The 19620-nt window shown below is 39.5% G+C and overlaps 1 protein-coding gene across 1 annotated transcript in view; it reads right to left on the minus strand.

Moving 5' to 3' along the window:
* The window catches only part of LOC100929955 (mitogen-activated protein kinase kinase kinase kinase 4), a 219476-nt gene that overhangs the window by 57068 nt on the left and 142788 nt on the right, over positions 1–19620 (minus strand). The window contains exons 13-17 of the mRNA XM_031945049.1: positions 19136–19300; positions 12391–12543; positions 9418–9549; positions 7555–7622; positions 4439–4554 (exon numbers count right to left, since the gene is read on the minus strand). Of these exons, the coding sequence (XP_031800909.1) occupies positions 4439–4554; positions 7555–7622; positions 9418–9549; positions 12391–12543; positions 19136–19300 (634 nt within the window). The remainder of the gene's footprint in view (positions 1–4438; positions 4555–7554; positions 7623–9417; positions 9550–12390; positions 12544–19135; positions 19301–19620) is intronic.

Here is a 19620-nt window from a genome sequence, read left to right on the forward strand (position 1 = left end):
ATATATGTCATACAAATATAGTCATATATTTAAGACCATGAAATATATATTTGGTTCATTGACTTTGAGACTGGATATGAATCTACCATCCCCTCAAATTATCTTTCTATATCTTTTATCCCTTTTGTAGCCAAGACAATTAGAAAATGCTGTCTTGCCTCTGCTTTCTCTCATCCCCACTCCCTCCTCAGTCTCCTGCAACCTGGTTCCTATTCTCATCATCCTAATGGAAATGTGCTTTTTAAAAGCACTACAAAGCTGATTTTTTTTTTCCTGAGGCAGTTGGGGTTAAGTGACTTGCCCAGAGTCATACAGCTAGGAAGTATTAAATGTCTGAGGCCACATTTGAACTCAGGTCCTCCTGACTTCAGGGCTGTTGCTCTATCCACTGAGCCATCCAGCTGCCCCTCAAAGCTGATTTTTGAATGATAAATCCAATAGCCTCTCAATCTTCATCTTGATTGACTTCTTTGCAATTAGTGTTCAATAGAGAACACAATAGTGTTCTCCTCTTTAGGAGAAGTCTCTCTTTGGACTTTTATGACACTTAGGTCTTCTGGTTCTCACACCTTCCTCAGTCATCATCTATATCTCACCTTCAGGCTTCTGTCCTGGGTTCTCTTCTCTTTGACTTTTATATTCTAATTGTGACATCATCAGCTTTCCTGGGTTGAAAATCATCTCTATTTATATAACTTCCAGCTTTCATCTCTCTCCCAAACTCTAATTCCAATATCCAAGCACTTTCTAGGCCTTGTCACGCGGTTGTATTCTAGGCATCATAAACTCCACATAGGACTCACAAGCCAACAGAACTCATCTTCTTGCCCCCCTTCCTTGACGTGGTGAAAAAAATACTTGCCACACTATTAGTCTTTTATCTTTAATGCTCTACGAACTGTTTTACAGCCGGGTCAACTGCCTATTTTTTATACTTGAATAAGAAATGTTTGTACACTCACTAAAAGTATCTTTGGGACAATTCTAGCAGCAGACAGGATGGCGGAGATGATATCTACCTCATCCTATTCCCACGTGGTTTGAATTTCTTCCATTAGGTAACTATATTTTGAGAGCTTTTCAATCTAAGTAGTTGGGTGAGTATGAGTAATTTGGCATGGTGATGTTATTATTAGTATTCTTAAAAACCAAAACACTTGTAGGACTTAGTCTTTTGGAGAGCCATAAGTCTACTTCCCATGTTTTTCTTCTGATTGATATAGAAGCCGAGAGGCAGAAGTCACTCTTTGCAGAGTTTACATCAACCTTTGAACGTGTGTTTCTCGGAAACCCGACCTCTTTCTATTATTCCCACTTCTTTGAGATCACTGCGGAGGCCTTATCAAATTTCAAGGTTACCTACCAGCTTTCTTTCCCTCTCCCATACCCCATCTTCTTATACTGTGGTTCACAATCCCATATTGGGTCTCGTACCTGAATGTGGGGGTCACGAAATTATGATTTGTTATCAGTAAATGTTTGATTTGTATACCTCTATACCCGGGATTACATAAAAACTTCTCAGGTGAAAAGGGATCATGAGCAGAAAAGAGTTCTCAAGCCCCCATCGCCACCTCCAAGTGTTAGGTAGAGCTAGGAGAAAGTTAGGCCAGTAACTTAGTGATCTTATTTAACCCGTTAGTACCAGAGTGTGAGTCCCAGCATGCATTCCGTGCAGACCTCCTTGAGAGAAGGAGGTCTGAGTTTTTACCTCAGAAAGTTCCCGTGGTTAAGGGCCGTGGTTAAGAGCTCAAGGGCTGTGAGAAATGCTATGTATGACCGCAACTTCTAGTCAAACTAGTCAGCACTGGGTGTCTGTATGACCATCTAGAAAGCTTGGTTGATTTCGCTGATGGCTAGAAGATAAGTGGGGGATGGGGACAGTCTAATTTTGTTTTCTGTATCTCCAGTACCTAGCACACTTAAGAAATGAGTGTTGATTAGCTGAAGGCCAGACACATAGACCCAGACTCCATCGATCGGTCTGACCAGAAGCTGTGACTGGAATAGCCCTTGTAACACCATCCTTCCACTGATAGCATCTGCAATCAGGCTTGGGTAACGGTCATCTCAGCTTTGAAAGTGTCGCTTCCCTTCTTATTCTATACTCCAGTGATTTGTATATGGGAAGGGAAAAATTTGCAATTATACAACAGTCTTGTGCAAATGCCCTCCAATCTTCCTAAGCACCCACAGTCCTGTTAGAGGTGCATTTCAAAATTAGACTTCCGATCTCAAACCCCCCTCCAATGCTTCAATGTGTGCTCTACTGATTTCTACTGCAATTTTTTGCTTGGTTGTTCAATTAAATTTCACTGGAGACTTTTCATCGGTTGCTCATTTAAAAGACTCATTTCCCCACCTTGTCTTCCGTTAGTTCATTCCAGTTATAGTGCAGACGTAGGGCAGGAATATTTATGTGTGGCAGTTACTCAGGTATAGGATTTCGTTACGTTAGTAATAAGTGGAAACGGCATAAAGGATTAATAGGAAAGTTAGTTTTTCAAAAAATTGGACCTGTGGATTCACTGACAAAGGAGGAAATACCCTCTATCAAAGCAGACTAGTATCTGCCCTGCAGCTTCTAGTCTTAGAGTTACCTTGTTCAATGAATGGCTGGTTAAGTGAGTTGTCTATGGTCACCCAGCCAGCATGTTTCAGAGGTGAAATCTGAACCCGGGGCTTTCTGAATCAAGGCTAGCTATTTTTCCACTAAGGCATGCTGCCTCCCCAAAACAACTCAGGACTGCTAGGTGGCACTGCAATGGAGAGCAACAGTTCTGGAGTCAAAAGGATCTGTGTTTAAATCCTGACTTCAGATACTTAGTAGCTGTGTGACCTCGGACAAGTCACATCAACCCAGTTACCTCCAAAACAAAACACCTCTATTTTATTTGACCATGTCGTTTTGGCTGTATTTACATGGTGGAGTGAAAACTGAAAAAAAAATCTAGCTAGTTATCTAGACATTCTTATGCATTCAAATGGTGAAATTCAGATGATAGACATTCTAAAAGATGGCAACGATTGATCTCAACTGAGCCGAGAAGCAAACAGGGAAGTCACCTCCAAGTCCTGTCCTATCTGATGCTCAGGAGAAAATGTGGCAGTGTGATATATACTTCTTCAGGTGTGCTATGGAAGGCAGAACCTTGGGTGGGTAGTGACCTGAAGAAAAGAGGGTTCTTTCCAAAGGAGTATGGGAAACCAGTACCAGCTATCTTGGGAAACTTCTAGCTGGAGCACCCCTGCAAGAAACTGGTGACAGTCTCAAAGTGGTGCTGAAGGAAGAAAAATGCTGAAAATACATGTATATATAGAGAGAGTTAGGGTCTAGCTTTGCTCCTTTCAAACTGGGTGAACTTGGGCAAATCTTGCTAGGAGCTTGTTTCTTTCTCTGGTAACAGGTGGATAATAAAGATACAGAAGTTACGAGGAAAACACTTTGCAGACTTTAAACACTCTAAAAATGCAAGTTTATTGTTTTTGTCTTGGGTTTTCATACTTTGCAATAGGATTTATTGTTCTTTTTTTGAAATTTCATGTATCTCATCTTTTTCAGTGGTTCAAAAAGTTCTGGGACAAGCCACTATCCTGGTTTTATTCTTTCATATTTCATATTCTATGGCTTATCGCACAGGTGGAATAAAACAACTACTTTTTTTCTAGTTGTTACTATTATACCAGATTTGTGATTTTATTGGTATAGGAAGCCCCTGATGAGAGGAGGCTCCCTCCACCATATAGATTGGTACCATCTCTTGAACTTATAGTCTTAGAGAATTCCCTGGGATGCTGAGAGTTTTTAAGCGACTTGCCCAGGATCACACATGTATCAGGGACAAGTCTTCCTGATTTCAGGGCCTGTTCTCAATTCACTAAGCCAAGGTGCATCATTAGGAGTTTGTCATTTATTATTATAACAGTCATAGTGATAGAACAAAGGGACAACGTCAAAGGCTTGGGTGGCCAACAAAACCTGGCCTAGGTTTCGCCATCCGTCTGGCTCACTACTATCAAGGATCTATCTTCATTTCTTGCTCTGGAAGAATGGGAATAGGAGGGTGAAGGTGAGGGTGAAGGTGAGGGTGAAGGTGGGATCTCCTCTTTCCATAGCTTCTCTGCAGCTTCAGAGGAGCTGTTTAGACAGTAATTTCATTTATGGCCAAGATATTTGTTCCCTAAAGTTCGCCAGGTCCAATTGAAACAATGAAAGCCTTCTATTGCCTCCAAAAGCAATCCTACTCAGGTATGAACTGTTGAAAGGAAAACATCTCAGGAAACGCAACTATGGCAGTAGAATGGTTTCCCACTCACTGGCAACTGTTGAAATATAAAGGAGGTTTAGTAGTTTTAGTGAACCAGTCTCACTTGTGTTGACCATACGGGCTGTTAGATATTACGCATTAGACTAGAGAAGCTTGGCTTGAAGATTCACCTGATGTTGGTCTGTTGGTCACACGACATTCCATTGCCCACTGTCTGTTGCCAGTGACTTTACTGCCACTCTTTGGCTTCTGAGCCCATCCCCCAGAGGACGGCTGCTGTGAACTACTGAAACGACAGAAAATCACTTGCCACTTGCTGGCATTCAGTAAGAGAGATAACAACTTAACTTACTGGTCAATGAGCGGTAAAGGAAATCAGCACATCACAGATCGATAAAGATGAGCATACGTGTTCATGGTGGAGAAGCGTGTGTGTGAGCTTGGGAATATTATGCAGGTAGGTGTGTACGTGTATCTCACACGTGTGTACAGATATCATAGCACATCATAGATATATCACTAAAGACACTGCTGGCTTGCATTTCCAATCCAAGGCAACATTCCTAAATTTCAGATTTTGTCCCAAATATTTCATCTTATTTATTTCAAAATATTTGTCCCAAATATTTCATCTTATTTAGAATCGAGTTTCTTGATGGGGGCTGTGAGAAGAGGTGGCTAGTTACAGCTCACCCCCCACAGCCTACAAATGTATTTAGTTCTAAAAAACCCGAGGCCATTTCTCTGAATGTCATATTGAGATAATTTGATTACCTAAGTAATAGTGCCTAGTAGCATACTGAATGAATGAGTGAATGAAAAAAAAAAATAACATAATAAAGATCTTGTTCTGATTTTATAGGAAATATTCCTCTTAAGGCAAGAGAGTTTGGGGTTTGGGGGCAGTGTGGCCCAACAAGATGGAAAGTTGGCCTTGGTGTCGGGATGATGATCTCAGTTTAAGTATTGCCTGTGGCTACTGCCACCTTGTGTGACCCCAAATCCTCACAATTTCTTACGTGTCCCAGGCAATTCTCTTTATCTATAAAACTTCGAGTTGCAAAATTGTTTTAGTAGAGAGAATTTTCACACTGGGAAATTCCCACACAAATGAATTCCAAGCTCTGCCCTATCCTTAGCCCACAAAAAACCAATACAGTTACTATAGAGAGGGTGAGCTCTCTAGCAATGGAAAGGCAGTGGGGCCTAGCAGATAGAGTTTGGACCCAGATTTGGAAGGAGCTGTCTCTTGCACTTTCTTAGGATCACTGGCAAATCCTATAATCTCTCAGAGTATCAATTTTCTCATTTGTCCAAAAAAAGGATATTATCTATATAGAGGTTCCACTTCTCATATTTATTCTAAGAATCTTTAAAATAATCAATGGAAAGTGTTTTGCAAACCTGAAAGGGCTTTTTTGAAGGGAGTGCCCATGTATAAAAAGCCAGTATTTTCATAGTGCTTTATAGTTTGCAAAGTACTTTAATCCCCATAACAACCCTGAGGGGTGGATACTATCATCCCTGTTTTACAAATTAGGAAACCGAGGCACAGAAAGGTTAAATGACTGGCCCGGGAGGTCACGCACTTATTAAGTGTTTAAGGCAGGTCTTGGAGTTCCAGTCTTCCTGGCTGGAAGGCCAGAGCATTCTCTGCTGTGTCACTCAATCTCCTCTCACATCTATGAGATCAAAGAGTCATGGGAACACTGAGGAGTTACCAGGACAGGCCAGTGTTTCCAAGCTGCCTAGTAGTTCAAGGTCTCCTTTGTTGCCGGGATGAGAATTGTCTCATGTAGACCTTGGATATATCAGAAGCTCACATGCCAGTTTTTCTGAAAACTTTTATTCATAATCTCACTTTGTGCAATAGCTGGTTTCCTAAAAAGTTATTTGCATAATAACTTCTGTAAACTGGAGACTATTAAAACTGGCCTAAGGGTTTTCTCCTTGGCTTTCTCAAAGGATTCTGTGCTGGCTTTTCCTTTGGCCCTTTCCAATTCTATTTTGCAGTAGTTACTTGTGTCCCTAGCCTGGAGGCTCTTTAAGAAAAGGGACAAGGATAAACCGGGGTTCTAGCACATAGTAGACACCTAGTAAATGTGTCTACATTGAATTAGATGGAAAGGAATAGAGGAATTCTCTGTCTGTCGAAAGGCCCCTGGGACCTCTGCTTTGGTATCTCCTCTCAGTCCGCGTAAAGTTGATTGGTGATTGTTTAAGCAGTACGGCCCAGCTATGTAACAGCTACTGATTTCTAAGGTGTTTTCTTCCCTTTGACTTTGTGGCTTTCTGCCACAACTAACCATTTCTGGGGGTTGAGGAGGAGAGAACTGGCAATATTACTTTCAGATGCTTCTGGTGGGGTTGGGCCTCAGCTCAAGTTTGGGGAAAGGAAAGAAACAAGAGCTTAAGGACTATTATCTGACTAGGAGTGATTAAGAAAAGTCTCTTTAGCTTGGTTCCCTCCCCTAGGCTCTATAGCTCCTGCCATCCATGTTTGCTCCCTGTCCAAAAGGGATCTATGGCTCCGAGACAAAATCCAATGGGAGGGTTTGTCTTATAGTAAAGTAAGAGCACTGTATTCTTCGTGTCAGATCACATAGACCTTGGCATGTACAGTGAAGTATACAATCCCCAAAATGATGCAAAGAAAGCTAGGCCGGGAGAAAAATGAAGCATACAGTCATTAGAGCCATTACTGGGATGTCATCTCAAATCTCGGAATTTTCCCTTGGAGCTTTGGGCCTGATTTTTGCCCTTGTGTCTCCCCTGTCTCTTTGACATTAATTCCTGATGTGAGAGAGTGTGTCGTGTGTGTTGAATGGGTGTTTGCCAATCAATCCATTTGGAAGATTTACCTGTGTCTTTACGTGGGGGACATTTGTTACAAGATGGCCCCCTATTACTGCAGTCGTTTTAAAAATGCTTTATTCTGGTCAACCACGATCACAGCAAACCAAGGCAACGTGGGAGTCAGCCTGGGCTTCCAAGTCACATGGTCATTGGTGAAAGGGGAAGACTTTGGGGCCAAACTGTCAACTAGCTCAAGTTTGGAAATTTGGCTGCCTCGGATGTGGGCAAAATGGATTAAAAAAATAATTTCAAAGGAAATCATTTCAACTGTGGTTACAGTATGCAGACCAAAGAAGATTGGGGGCATTCCGAACATTCTGGGTTTGACTTCAATCGGAGAGAGTCTGGAACCACTGAGGCTGGCTTCAGTTCTCCAAAAGGCCATAAATAAATCACTATGGGCTTGAACACAGAGCGCAGAGGTACTTACATTGGGTGGCGACGGGCCTGGTTGATGATATCCTTGCTGCGGAATCTTGAGGTCGTTCTTTCTGGGACCTTAAAGATATAACCAAATATTTCATTGCAATTCTCTAGCATTGGGAATCCAAGGCATTAATTTCAGGATGACTGGTAAACTAAAATACATGTGGAGTATAAATCAGATGAGAGGAACAGTGGTACGATGGAAAGAAGGCTAGACTTGGACTAGGAGGATCTGGGTTCAAATCTCATCTCCATTACTCCCTGTATACCCTTGGACAAGTCATTTCTCCTTTCCCAGGGCCTCTTTCCTCCTACTTAAAATAAGAGAGGTGGGCTATGCAGTCTTGGAAGTCCCTTCCAGCTCTAGGGTTAGGGTGACCTTAGGTAAGTCCATTCTCCTGTCTGGTCTCAGTTTCCTCCTTTGTAAATTTAAGGAGTTTGAGGTCCCTTCCTACTCTGGAGCTATGAGTCCACGATGTTGATTTCCCATTCAGTATCTTTTCATTACACAGTACTGTCTCTCAGTCAAGACCAAAAGTCCTCCTCCAGGGAGTGGATGTTATAGCATACAGAGCTGAAAGGAGCTTTAGGAAGCTTCCTATTAAATCCTCTCATTTTAAAAAGGAAAAAAAAATTTCCACAAATATGTTTTGAAAAATAAAAAGCTTTAATTAAAAAAAGGAAAAAAATTAGTTGCAGAGGGGATTGAATTACTTAGGCTCACTCAAGAAGTGAAGCCAGCACTCACACCCAGAGCTTGGGCCTTGACATCTACTCTATACCTCAGCTGACCTTCAAGTCCTCTTCTTATTCTCTAACCTCAGCTAATTCTACTTGTTGTGGGATTTTGGGCTCACGTCAGGCCATTCTCCCTTAGTTCTTTGCTCTGTACCTCTGTTCATACTATTTCTCCTCTCCATGAAATCTCCTCTCCTCTATGACAAGGGGCTTCATGCTTTTGAAAGAACGTTCCAGTTCCAACAATGTGTGACTCATGAATAAAGTCTAGTTCACTAGCTCCAACCCATGCACTCCTTTAACTGATGTCCTATAGGGCTTGGGACCTGGGCCAGTGAGTCTTTGGATCTTTTGGGTCAAATTGTCGTGTGTGTGTGTGTGTGTGTGTGTGTGTGTAAATTTTCTCTTCCCAACAACACTGGAGGTTCCGTACTTGTTCCACAAACCTCATGGCATCTAGCACAGTATAATACCAATGGACCCTCAAAAAATTCTCATGGATACTTCCCTATTCTTCAGTAGAGGAGGAAGACTATAAAGTGTTGCCTGTTAAGAAATGGGAGACGGATTGTTTTGCTTAACGATCTTTTCTTGGTTCCAAGGGACGGTTCTATTAGTAAACTAATGTGGTATATTAAAAATAAAAGACAAAAGCTATCACTGTAGATCCACAAAGTGGAATGTTCCAGTGGTACCCCTGTGAAGTCAGGAGAAAGTGAGGAAAGCCCTGGTGTATTGGTTGGACGGTGGAAGGATTATAGACAAGTGTGGCCTAGAATGGGCAGACATGGGATGAGGTAAGATTTATGTCACTAGGAGGGAATCCCTGAATTGCTACTTTAACAGGGTCATTGAAGTAATGAGGGAATGCCAGAATTGCGGCTTTAACAAGGTCATTGGAGTAATTAAGGATCAATGAAGCTTTTTTAAGCAGCATTTGTTTCCTCCCCCAAAAAGTGTGTTGAATGGAATTGATCATAATCTGGGATGTTATGAAAATGCCCAGATATCTATAGTCCTTCTCCCCCATCCCCAGACGCTAAAGTAGAACTGGATGTCTTTCTTCACTTTCTCTGTCATCCAAATTAATATGAAAGGAAATTAAATAATCACTGGGAAGGGATGGTACCTTTGGAGGCTGATCTTCAGCTGGGGAAATGCTGCTAAAGACATCATCTTGCCCCGCGGTTTTAGGTCTGATGGCCATGTCCGAGAGGGAGTAGCTGTGCTGGTTTTCTTTACTCAGTCGAAGGTTCTCATTCTTCAAATATATCAAAAGAAAGGAGACATATATACAATGTTATCACAGACTCAGTGGCTATACTGTAACCTCATTAGTTTAACATCATGTCATATATCTTATGGTACTTTTTTAAAAGCTCTGGAAACAAACATGTTACTTTTTAATATATAACAAAATACTTAGTTCTTAATCCCAAGAAGATGTTTCTTTGAAGGAAATGAATTAAATTCCAACACGAGCACCCTAGTGAAACTGAGATTCTCTTGACACTGAACTATCAATGCTGGCTTTCACATGCCATATTTTCAAAGTGCTTTACAGTTAGGGGCCCTGGAAGATAAGCATAGAGATAAGATGGATAACAAGTCCAATGGGGACTTGTTTTACCTAATGACAAGCCAAGGCAAGGAGCAGGCAGTCTAGTCATTCAAATTTTGAGCTGGGCCTTTTGATTAGAATTTGATTCCTCATTTGAGTCTCAAAGATTGAAAGATTTAGAATGATGGAAAAAATTAGCACTCTGCACAGAATTGAATATTTCTGATGACTATAGTTAAGGAAAATATAGCATAGTGGCGTAGTGAGCGGGCTTTACAGCTAAAAAGACTGGGATGCAAGGCCCAGGCTATGTCATTTTGAGCAAATTACCTAACTTCTTCCCAGTGCTCCAGGTTGCTTGTTCAAGATTAGAAGCTGTGTAGAGGATTCTGGAAAGATAGTGCAGTAGTAGGTCTGAAATTTTTATGCTTTCAGGGTGAACAAAGATTGGTGCAAAACAAAGATGACTTGGGACAGAAAGAAGGCCTTCTAGGATAACCCAAGAAAATGAAAGACCCCGGGCCTGGGATTTACCAGGATGAAGTGCAAACACCTCCAGGCTATCTCCACAGAAACATCCAGTGAAAGCCCTGGGACTAACTGGGTTAGGAGGGAGCCTCATCTTAAACCACAGGGACTTTTACCTCCTGAACAGTGTAGAGAGTCAGAGGTCTAAGTCTGGGAAAACTGAGGAAACCTCTACTGATCAGAAATGCCAGGCCCAGCTATGCTGCTGAGATGCTGCCCTGGGCTAGAAGGAGCCAGCATACCTGGTAAGTGCAGAAGCAGGGGGGGCAGGGACTGATGACTGTCAGAACTTGCAGGAGAGTGGAGCTCTTGGTTTGGGGTTCCAGGTTCAGGTCACTGAAGGGAAGCTAGAGGCACCCCCCCCACACACAATAAGAGGTGGAGAGTTCTTTTTTTTTTTAATTAATAGGCAAAGAAAAAAGAACCCAACCATAGAAACTTAGTATAGGAATAAGGAAAACTGGGGTTCATCTTCAGAGGAGGACAGTGAAATTAAAAAGAAATCCTCTTCTATCCCAAAGAGTAATGTTAAATGGCTACCTTCCCCCAAAGAATTTATAGAAGAACTCAAAAACATGTTTAAAACCAAGTGAGAAAGATTGAGGGAAAATTTTTTTAAATAAAAAATAAAAACCATTCAAGAAAAACAAGATTATGAAAAAAATTTAACCAACTAGAAAAGGAGATAGAGTCTTAATGAAGACAATAATTCTTTGAAAATTAGAATTGGGCAAGGGGAAGCCAGTGAAGCTATAAGAAACCAAGAAATAACAAAACACAATATAAAGAATGAAAAAGTAGACCAGAATGCTAAACATCTTATTAGAAAAACAACAGATCTGGAGAATAGATCAGGAAGAGAAAATATAAGAATAATTGGACTACCTGAAAGTCATGACAAAAAAAGGATCTTAACAACAGTAGTGCAAGAAATAATGAAAGAAAGTTGTCCTATGTATACTTATTTTGTATTTAATTTACACTTTAACATATTTAACATGTATTGATCAACCTGCCATCTGGGGGAGGGAGTGGAGGGAAGGAGGGAAAAAATTGGAACAAAAGGTATGGCAATTGTCAATGCTATAAAATTATCCATGCATATAACTTCTAAATAAAAAGCTATTAAAAATTTGAAAAAAGAAAGAAAATTGTCCTGGAGTGATAGAACACAAGAGTAAAGTAGAAATAGAAAAAAATCCACTGATCACCACCTCAAAGAGATCCTTTGTGGAAAACTCATAGGCATATCACTGCCAAATTTTGAAACCCCCATATTGAAAAGAAAATTTTGCAAGAAACAAAAAAAAAATTCAAATATGTTGGAGCTACATTTAGAATTGTATGGAACTCATTGGCAGCTACAACAAAAGACCACAGGTCCTAGAATAATATATATCAGCAATCAAACTAGACCTGCAGCCAAAAATATCATATACAGCAAAATTAAGCATAATATTGAATGAAAAAATGGACATTCAACAGGCTTGCAGATTCCTGGACTGAATAGAAAATTTAACATATAAAAGCCAGTATCAAAAATTAATTTCAAGGAACTCAATCTGGACAAAATGTTTATGTGTTACACAAGGAAATGTATACCATATTGACAACAGTAATAGGGTAGGTCAGAAATCTTTCATGGTTTCCATAGCATGAATTTTCTTTAGGATCAAGTCCATTAAAAAAAATCCCTTCTCTTTTCTCCTAGAGCATGAGTTCATTTGAACTCCTAAAATCATGTTTGTTGTTCCTTTTCTTTTTTTCTATGTTGATAATGGCGTCAGGATTATTTTTGTTTTTGGTGGGAGGAGATGAAAGAAGAGTCGGTAGGCAGATTTTGTGTTGACTACTTTTGTTTCTGTAAAACCAAAACATCTAAATCCAAAGTGATAAATTCATATGATCCTCCAGATGTTTGGAAACAGACATTTCCCTTTTGCATGTTCAAAGCCCTTCCTTCAGTAATTGAGGAATGTCCATCATCTTACTGATAAGGAAAGGTCATCTTACCTTTGTTATTCCTGTCCTCTGCAAAGCTGGTGTACAAGGACTAGAGCTACTGCCAGAAATCACTCGAATTTGGGGGGCAGAGTCATGGGCAAGAGCAAGGGTCCAATTAAAAGGTGTCTGGGCACCATCAGATTTCTTTGTCTTAGTGTTCATCTGAAAAACAAAATAGGAAAGTGGGAATGAGGATAAAGACATGATGTTCAATATATATATTTTTACCATTCTTCTAATATTGGTTTCTCTTACTTTTCTTATTCAGAAATTCAAAGAATTAAATTATAACTGAAATAGGATGCCCTATAAGATGAGGCATGTTGGTATTAAACATATACTCTGAACTAGATGCTTGGGTTCCTCCCTGAACCAAGACGTTTGTGAATATACAGATGATATTGATCAGAAACTAGTGTTTCTGATATGGGCCTCTGATGTGGCCATGGAAACAATGGGGGTCTCTCTGCTCAAGGTCACTGACATAGTACCCTCCTCCCTAAGAAGAAAGGTAATTCAGTATTCTATTAAAAATATGTTTAATAGCCAAATCCTGGCAAGCTCTACATAACACATTTTAGGTGACTGATGGGAATTATCATTTATCAATTTGAAATTCTATCTGCCTCCTAAAGTCCATATCAGGAAGATAACACATGATGTCCCAAACTGTGCTCTGAAGCTACTCAGAAAACAAAACAACAAAATAGACTGCAGTCTTCCATGATATAGTAGTTTTCTCCAGTTTGGATCTCTCTACTATTGATGGAAAAATGCTAAGTCCCCAAATGTTTTATCTTAAGACGGGAATCAAGGGTAGGGACAGCCTAAGACCAGACTCTCATTTAGTGCCATGGAAAATGCCAGTGGTTCAGCTGAGGACCACACTGTAATGTCCTTGCCCCTTCACAGTCACGTACCAGAAAGGATTTAAAACTCATGGAATAAAGGAAACAGCACTCCTATGCCATCAGAATCAATCAGCAAACATTCATTAGAGGTCTACTCTGTGCCACATGCTGTGCTAAGTGTTGGAAACATAAAGACAAAGATGATAAAGGAGCTTATATTCTAGAGATGAAGAAAATATTCATGCACGCATATGGATATATAAAACAGATACAAGTAGAAAGTACTGACAGGCTAAGAAAGGCCTCATGAAGAAGGTTGTTATTGAGTTTTATTTTGAAAGAAACTAGGGCTCTCGAGAGGTGGTGATGAGAGTTGGAAATAGGGAATGCATTCTAGGCTCAATCTAGTGCAAAGACATGAAGATATGAGACAGAATACTGCGTGAAAGCTACAGCAAGAAAACCAGCATGATTGCACTAGAGCATTTGAAGGATGTCAGTATCTGGTTACAAAATTCCCAAAAAAGATTACAGATAGAAACAAGAAAGATAATCCCTATTTGGAGTTCACTGAATAGGAGGGAAGAGGTAATATGGCCAAACCTGAACTTTCAGAAAATCATTTTGGCAGCTGAGTGGAGGAGAGACTTACATCAGGGAAACCAATTAGGAAGCTATTTCCATAGAAAAGGAATTAGTTGATAAAGGCCAGCACCAGGATGGTAACTGTGAGTGGAGAAAAAAGGGAACATATAAAAGAATAGCTTGGAGTTAGAAATGACAAGATTTGGGGAGCGAATGATGAGAAATGAACTTGTGAGAAGTTGACAATGACACTGAGAATGTAGAGCAGTTTGAGCTATGAGTAGCATGTATACAACTCATGTCAACAGGGATTTGGAGGCTACAAACCAGATACTGAAAAGGCAGGGCTCTATACCAAGCTAAATCTTCCAAAAGCATCCTTACAGTGTTCTGAAACTGTCACATTAGTGCAATTGAACATGACAACTAGCAAGAGAGTCAGGTTTTCCCAATGAATCTTGTTCCAGGAGAGATATAGTCATCATCTAGACTGAGGAGAAGCAATTTTCTTTCATGCAATATCTGGGTCCTTTAGTTTTGTCAGCACCGTGGCCAGCAGTTTGTTGGCACTTGAAATTCTGACTGACACATGGTATTGTACTAGGTCACTGCTATTTTTTGGAAACTTAACATGACAACAATTTTCCAAAAACAAGGAAAGAAGCAACCTGGATGAAGAAATAATTCAAAGCAGTTATACATATCTTCTGGAGATGGAGGATTTTGAACTAACCATTTAACTGACTGTGGAAAGAGAAGAGACAGAAAGAAGTGGAAAAAATGACTAAATAAATAAAAGAAAGAAAAAAATGAATACTTTAAATAAAATCCGGGAACTAGGGAAAGGATAAGCAAACAGGAGTGGGGGAGGGAAAGACACTATGGGAAGAGATCAACATTGAAGTACATCAAGAGAAACTAATCACAAGGACAAAGTATTGACCTTAATAGGAAGGGGATTTCATAAAAAGCATCATTAATGAAACAAATGGAGGAAAACACAAGCATAACCTATGTAAATTTAAGTATAAATGGATTAAACTATCCAATAAAATGAAAAAATGATAGAATGGATAAGAAAAAAACCCACTTCAACAATATATCACATACAAAGAACACAACTTAAAAAGTCAAGACATACAGAATCAAAATGAGGGACGCATAGACATAGTTCACCCTACTGAGAGGTAGGGAATGACAATTATAGTTACTGGGAAGATGTCGATAAACAAGTTTATGTCGACTATTACAATGTTCTGTAATAAGACCATCCTTGCCCCACCCCAACTGAATGTATGTGCTTTGCACACCTATGATCAAAGACCTAAGTGAATTTTAACAACTAGACCCAAACAGCATATGTTTTCAGTTGTTGGGGGCAAAGTAATAAGCAATGAGGGATCCTAGAACTGTCTGTAGTGCAGTGGAAAGATCACTAACTCTGGAGTTAGAATACTTGGGTTCAAATCTTGCCTATGATGTCTACTAGTAGTGTGACTCTGGGCAAGTCACTTCACCCCTCTGTGTCTTGGTTTCCTCCTCTGCAAAATGAAGGGGTTGATGAGATGGCCTCTGAGGCTCCTTACAGCATTTAAATTTGGAATCCTTTTGACATTCTGTGAATGACTTTATGCATAAATGAAATTTTGCACTATATTCTACTTTTTCTTCAAAATGGATAATTATAAAACATGGGCCTGGAAACCAAGATGGATAATTAACCTGACAGTTTGCTAGTCATTTATCCTCAGGCTCTGTCACTTCAAGAGGAGTGAATAAACTGAACATTTCCCCCTTAAAACATAATAAAAGTCTCAAAAAGTCAAATTATCCTTATCTCATCGATACTGATTAGCTTATTCTGAGGTTTAAGAGAGACCATCTCTTTGTCCCTGACTCCACCTACTTTGGAGCCAACTCATAAAATCACAGGCAATGTTTTAAAAATAAATATTGATTTCTAAATGAGAAAATTCAGATTTTTTTCCTCAATTCTTTCATCTATTTTGAGTTCAAGGTATTTTTTTGAGCTGATGAACAAAACCATAATTTCTATAGTATGACTTGTTAGTTGCATTTAAATCTTTGACAAAGAAAAGTTCAACATTAGCAATTTAAAAAAAAATCTCGGGCTTATGTTCTGATAACCACAAAGGTGTGATCACTCCTGTCTTGCAGAAAAGTTGCTGGCTGTAAGATGTTGCTTTTTTCCAGGCACCAACATGTCCAGTTTGTCTGTATACAGCATCATACAGCTGGAAGATATCTTAAAGATCATTGAGCCCAACAACCCCTCCTTTTTTTTTTTACATTGGAGGAAACTGAGACCCAGAGAAGTAAAGTGAAACACAAGGTCACACAGGTTGGAAGTGGTAAGAGCCAGGATTCAAACCCAGGTCCTCAGAATCCAAAGTCGGCTCTCTCTTTCCACTGCACTATACAACTTCTGGACATGTCAGGAAACAGCTGGATGAGAAACAAAATAATGCAGCTAATCATCCAGATGTTTTGGCAACCACTTATCTCTAAACCTATCCAGATGTTTAGCCATCAAACATCTGGATGGCTGCCTGCATTTTTCACTTTTCATCCTGGTGTTTGGCATCAGATAGTCCCAGCCTAAGCCTCTTTATTTATGTTCAGGGAGTTGATTTCTCAGAAAATTGTTGACCCTGAGAAGTGGATGCAAAATAAAGTTATAAAGGCAGAGATGTTATGTGATGAACTCAACTGGTTACAAAATTCCCAGAAAAGATTACAGATAGAAACGAGAAAGATAATCCCTATTTTGGACAGGCAGTATTTTGTCTTAGAAATAAAAAAAATACATAATATATTTTTTGATGTGTGTATATGTATATATACATGCATACATCCATATATATAAATGAATACACTGAACATATGTACAGAGGCCTGGAACATTTTGGGTTTCTTTTCCCTCCACATTCATTCCTACCTTCTCTGAGAAATAGTTAATAGTCAGAAAAAATACAAGAATAACAATAAGTAATGCTTTGTAAAACACAGGTGATCGAACCAAGCAGGTACAGATGGCATAGCTGAGTGATCAGATCTGGGTGATCTACCATTAACTCTCAGAGTGAGGAGATGACCTAGTATTATTCCCTGAGACCAAGAGCAAACACACTATAGAACAAGACTTCAGTGAAGATGCAGTGTCCCCCCCTTGGTAAAACAAACTCTTCTGCCAGTGGTTAGAATTTATAGAGCAATAAACATCATTCACTTTAAAGGACTCTTTTAGTATCACTGGGGAAGTATGGAATGGAGGTTTGCCAGGGCAAGGTTTCACAGCAACAGCGATTAAGGAAAAGAAGGCAATGACCTGGGGTCCTGATGTTGATCAGTAATAACAAGATGAAAACAAGTCTTCTGCCCCATCATCAACACGGGACTCGTATCTGCATGTGGGGAGGGCTGGAATTCACCTACTCTCAGCTGCTCCATTGTCCTTAGGATACTTTTAATAAATGGTTATCTAGGATTAGACGTTCAGGCCGTGGCCATGCTATATTTCCTGCACACGAATAGAAGTTGTCATTAACATCATGATCTAATAGACTGAGTTAATAGAATTTTGAACTTTAGATCTCATCTTCCTTCTGTGCTACTGAGCTCTGCCCTCTCTTCTGATCCAGCACCCAAGCACTTGATGCTCAAGCACCCAACTTGGGGTCCTGAAAATACAATTGCTGAGAGTTTACCATATCTAGATGCCCTCAGATCTGTCACACTACATTCTCACCATCTGTCTTCCTCCCTATCTAAATCACATGAACACACTCCTAGAAAGAGTATTCAACCTGATGGCTCCATTTGCTTTTTCTGATGTTTTCTGGTCAGCACTGTCCTATATGAATTACCTTCCCTTATTAAAATGCAAACTCTCTAATGAAAGGGACTGTCTCAAGTTTTTTTTGTTTTATTTTATTGTTGTTTATTTATTTATTGTATTTGTAGCTCTAGCACCCAGCGCGAATTGGAATATGCTGGAATATGCCAGAGAGTTAATAAATGCTTGTTTCCTCTCTCCCTCTCTCCTTCTTCCTTCCTTTTTTCCTTCCTTCCATAAACTACAGACAAGAAAAAAAAACATAGTTAGAATTGGCTATTACTTAGGCCCTACAATAGTGATTCTTAAAGAGCGAGCCATGAACCTTGTCTTGCTTCTGTCCCAGCTGTGCCTTCAGATTCAGCATAAGTAGGGTCACAAAAGCGGTCTATTGAAGGAGACATAAAGCCCTTTCCTCTGCTGGGAATCTTGGAGTGGAGAAGGGAAAGGAGAGGGAGAGGAATTTCAAGCGTGGAGTAACGGGTTTAGTAGCCCAGTTTCCTTAGGAACTCTTCCTCTGTTGCCAATTTAAATGTTTCATTATGTCATGATTGCTTACCACAATGACTACTTAGACTTGTGATGGAGAGAGCCATCTGCGAGAACTGTGTGGACTGAATGTGGATCACAACATAGCATTTTCACTTTCTTATTGTTGTTTGCTTGCTCTTTGTTTTCTTTCTCATTTTTTTCCCTTTTTGATCTGATTTTTCTTATGCAGCATGATAATCGTGAAAATACGTATAGAAGAACTGCACATATTTAATATATATTGGATTATTTACCATTTAGGGGAGTAGGATAGGGGAAAGGGAGGGAGAAGAAATTTAGGAACACAAGGTTTTCAAGGGTGAATGTTGAAAACTATCTTTACGTGTATTTTGAAAATAAAAGGCTATTATTTTTTAAAAGAGTATCAATAAAACATTTTTTTAAAGTGAAAGCTAAGCACTGATAGACCATTCCCTATCCCAGCTTCAATTGGAAAATTCTAAAGAGTAACTTTTAAGAGAACCAGTAAAGCAAATGAACCAAGGGAGCTAGGAAGATCTTGGCAATGCCTGGCAGAAGGAAAGACCCCTGTAACTTTTTGCTGCCATGAAAAAGTTAAACAGGAGATTGGAGAATCAATGTAAGATTTTTTTATGAGAACAGAAAACCAGGTGAGGAGACTGAACAATGATGCTTGCTTGATTCATCATGAACTCTCTTAATGTAGTGTGAACCATGGAATGAGTGCTCCTGAGTTCTAACCCCATGCTTGTATCCTACAGCAGATCCATGATGACATAGACCAAACCCAATGGGTCAGAGAAGACACTTGTGGCTATTGGCTATCAGAGAGGAAGTTCAAGTGTGGTATTATTTCAGGAGACAATGTATGAATAACTAGATGTGTTGCCTTATCTATACATCTTAAGTTGCTGGGAAAATTGTACCACATCATCTAGAATAATTTTACCTCTTTCTTTGAAGTGCTTGGGGAAGAAGTCGGAGTCTTTTTCAAAGCCTTTGAAGTTTCTTTGTTCTGTGGCTTGTGATCATATTGTAGAAATAAGAGCTGAGCTTGATCTTTGGGAAGGGTTCGATGATATCTTTTAACCTGTGGAGCATCTTCTGCTTTTTTCTTTAAAAGAAAAAAGGATAAAATTAATAAGGTGAATTAACAATTCCAAAAGCAAATATCAATGGTAACTCCTCCATCCATAGAGGTAATGTATTTCAATCCTTTAAATACTTTCCAAGTATGAAAAATTGTTCTCTGTGTTTCTCATAAACCCCAACTTCCTGTGCAATTTAGTAAGTTTTCATCTTTTTCTTAAGTTTGGTTTTTATAGATGCATCGAGAGCTCTCTAAGATTGTGTTACAAAAATTTTCTACTTTCTCCTAAAGGAGAGACTTAACTGAATATAAGAGTTTGGGAGAGCTTCTACTTGTCCGTATGG

Source organism: Sarcophilus harrisii, chromosome X (assembly GCF_902635505.1).
Source record: "Sarcophilus harrisii chromosome X, mSarHar1.11, whole genome shotgun sequence".
NCBI lineage: Eukaryota > Metazoa > Chordata > Mammalia > Dasyuromorphia > Dasyuridae > Sarcophilus > Sarcophilus harrisii.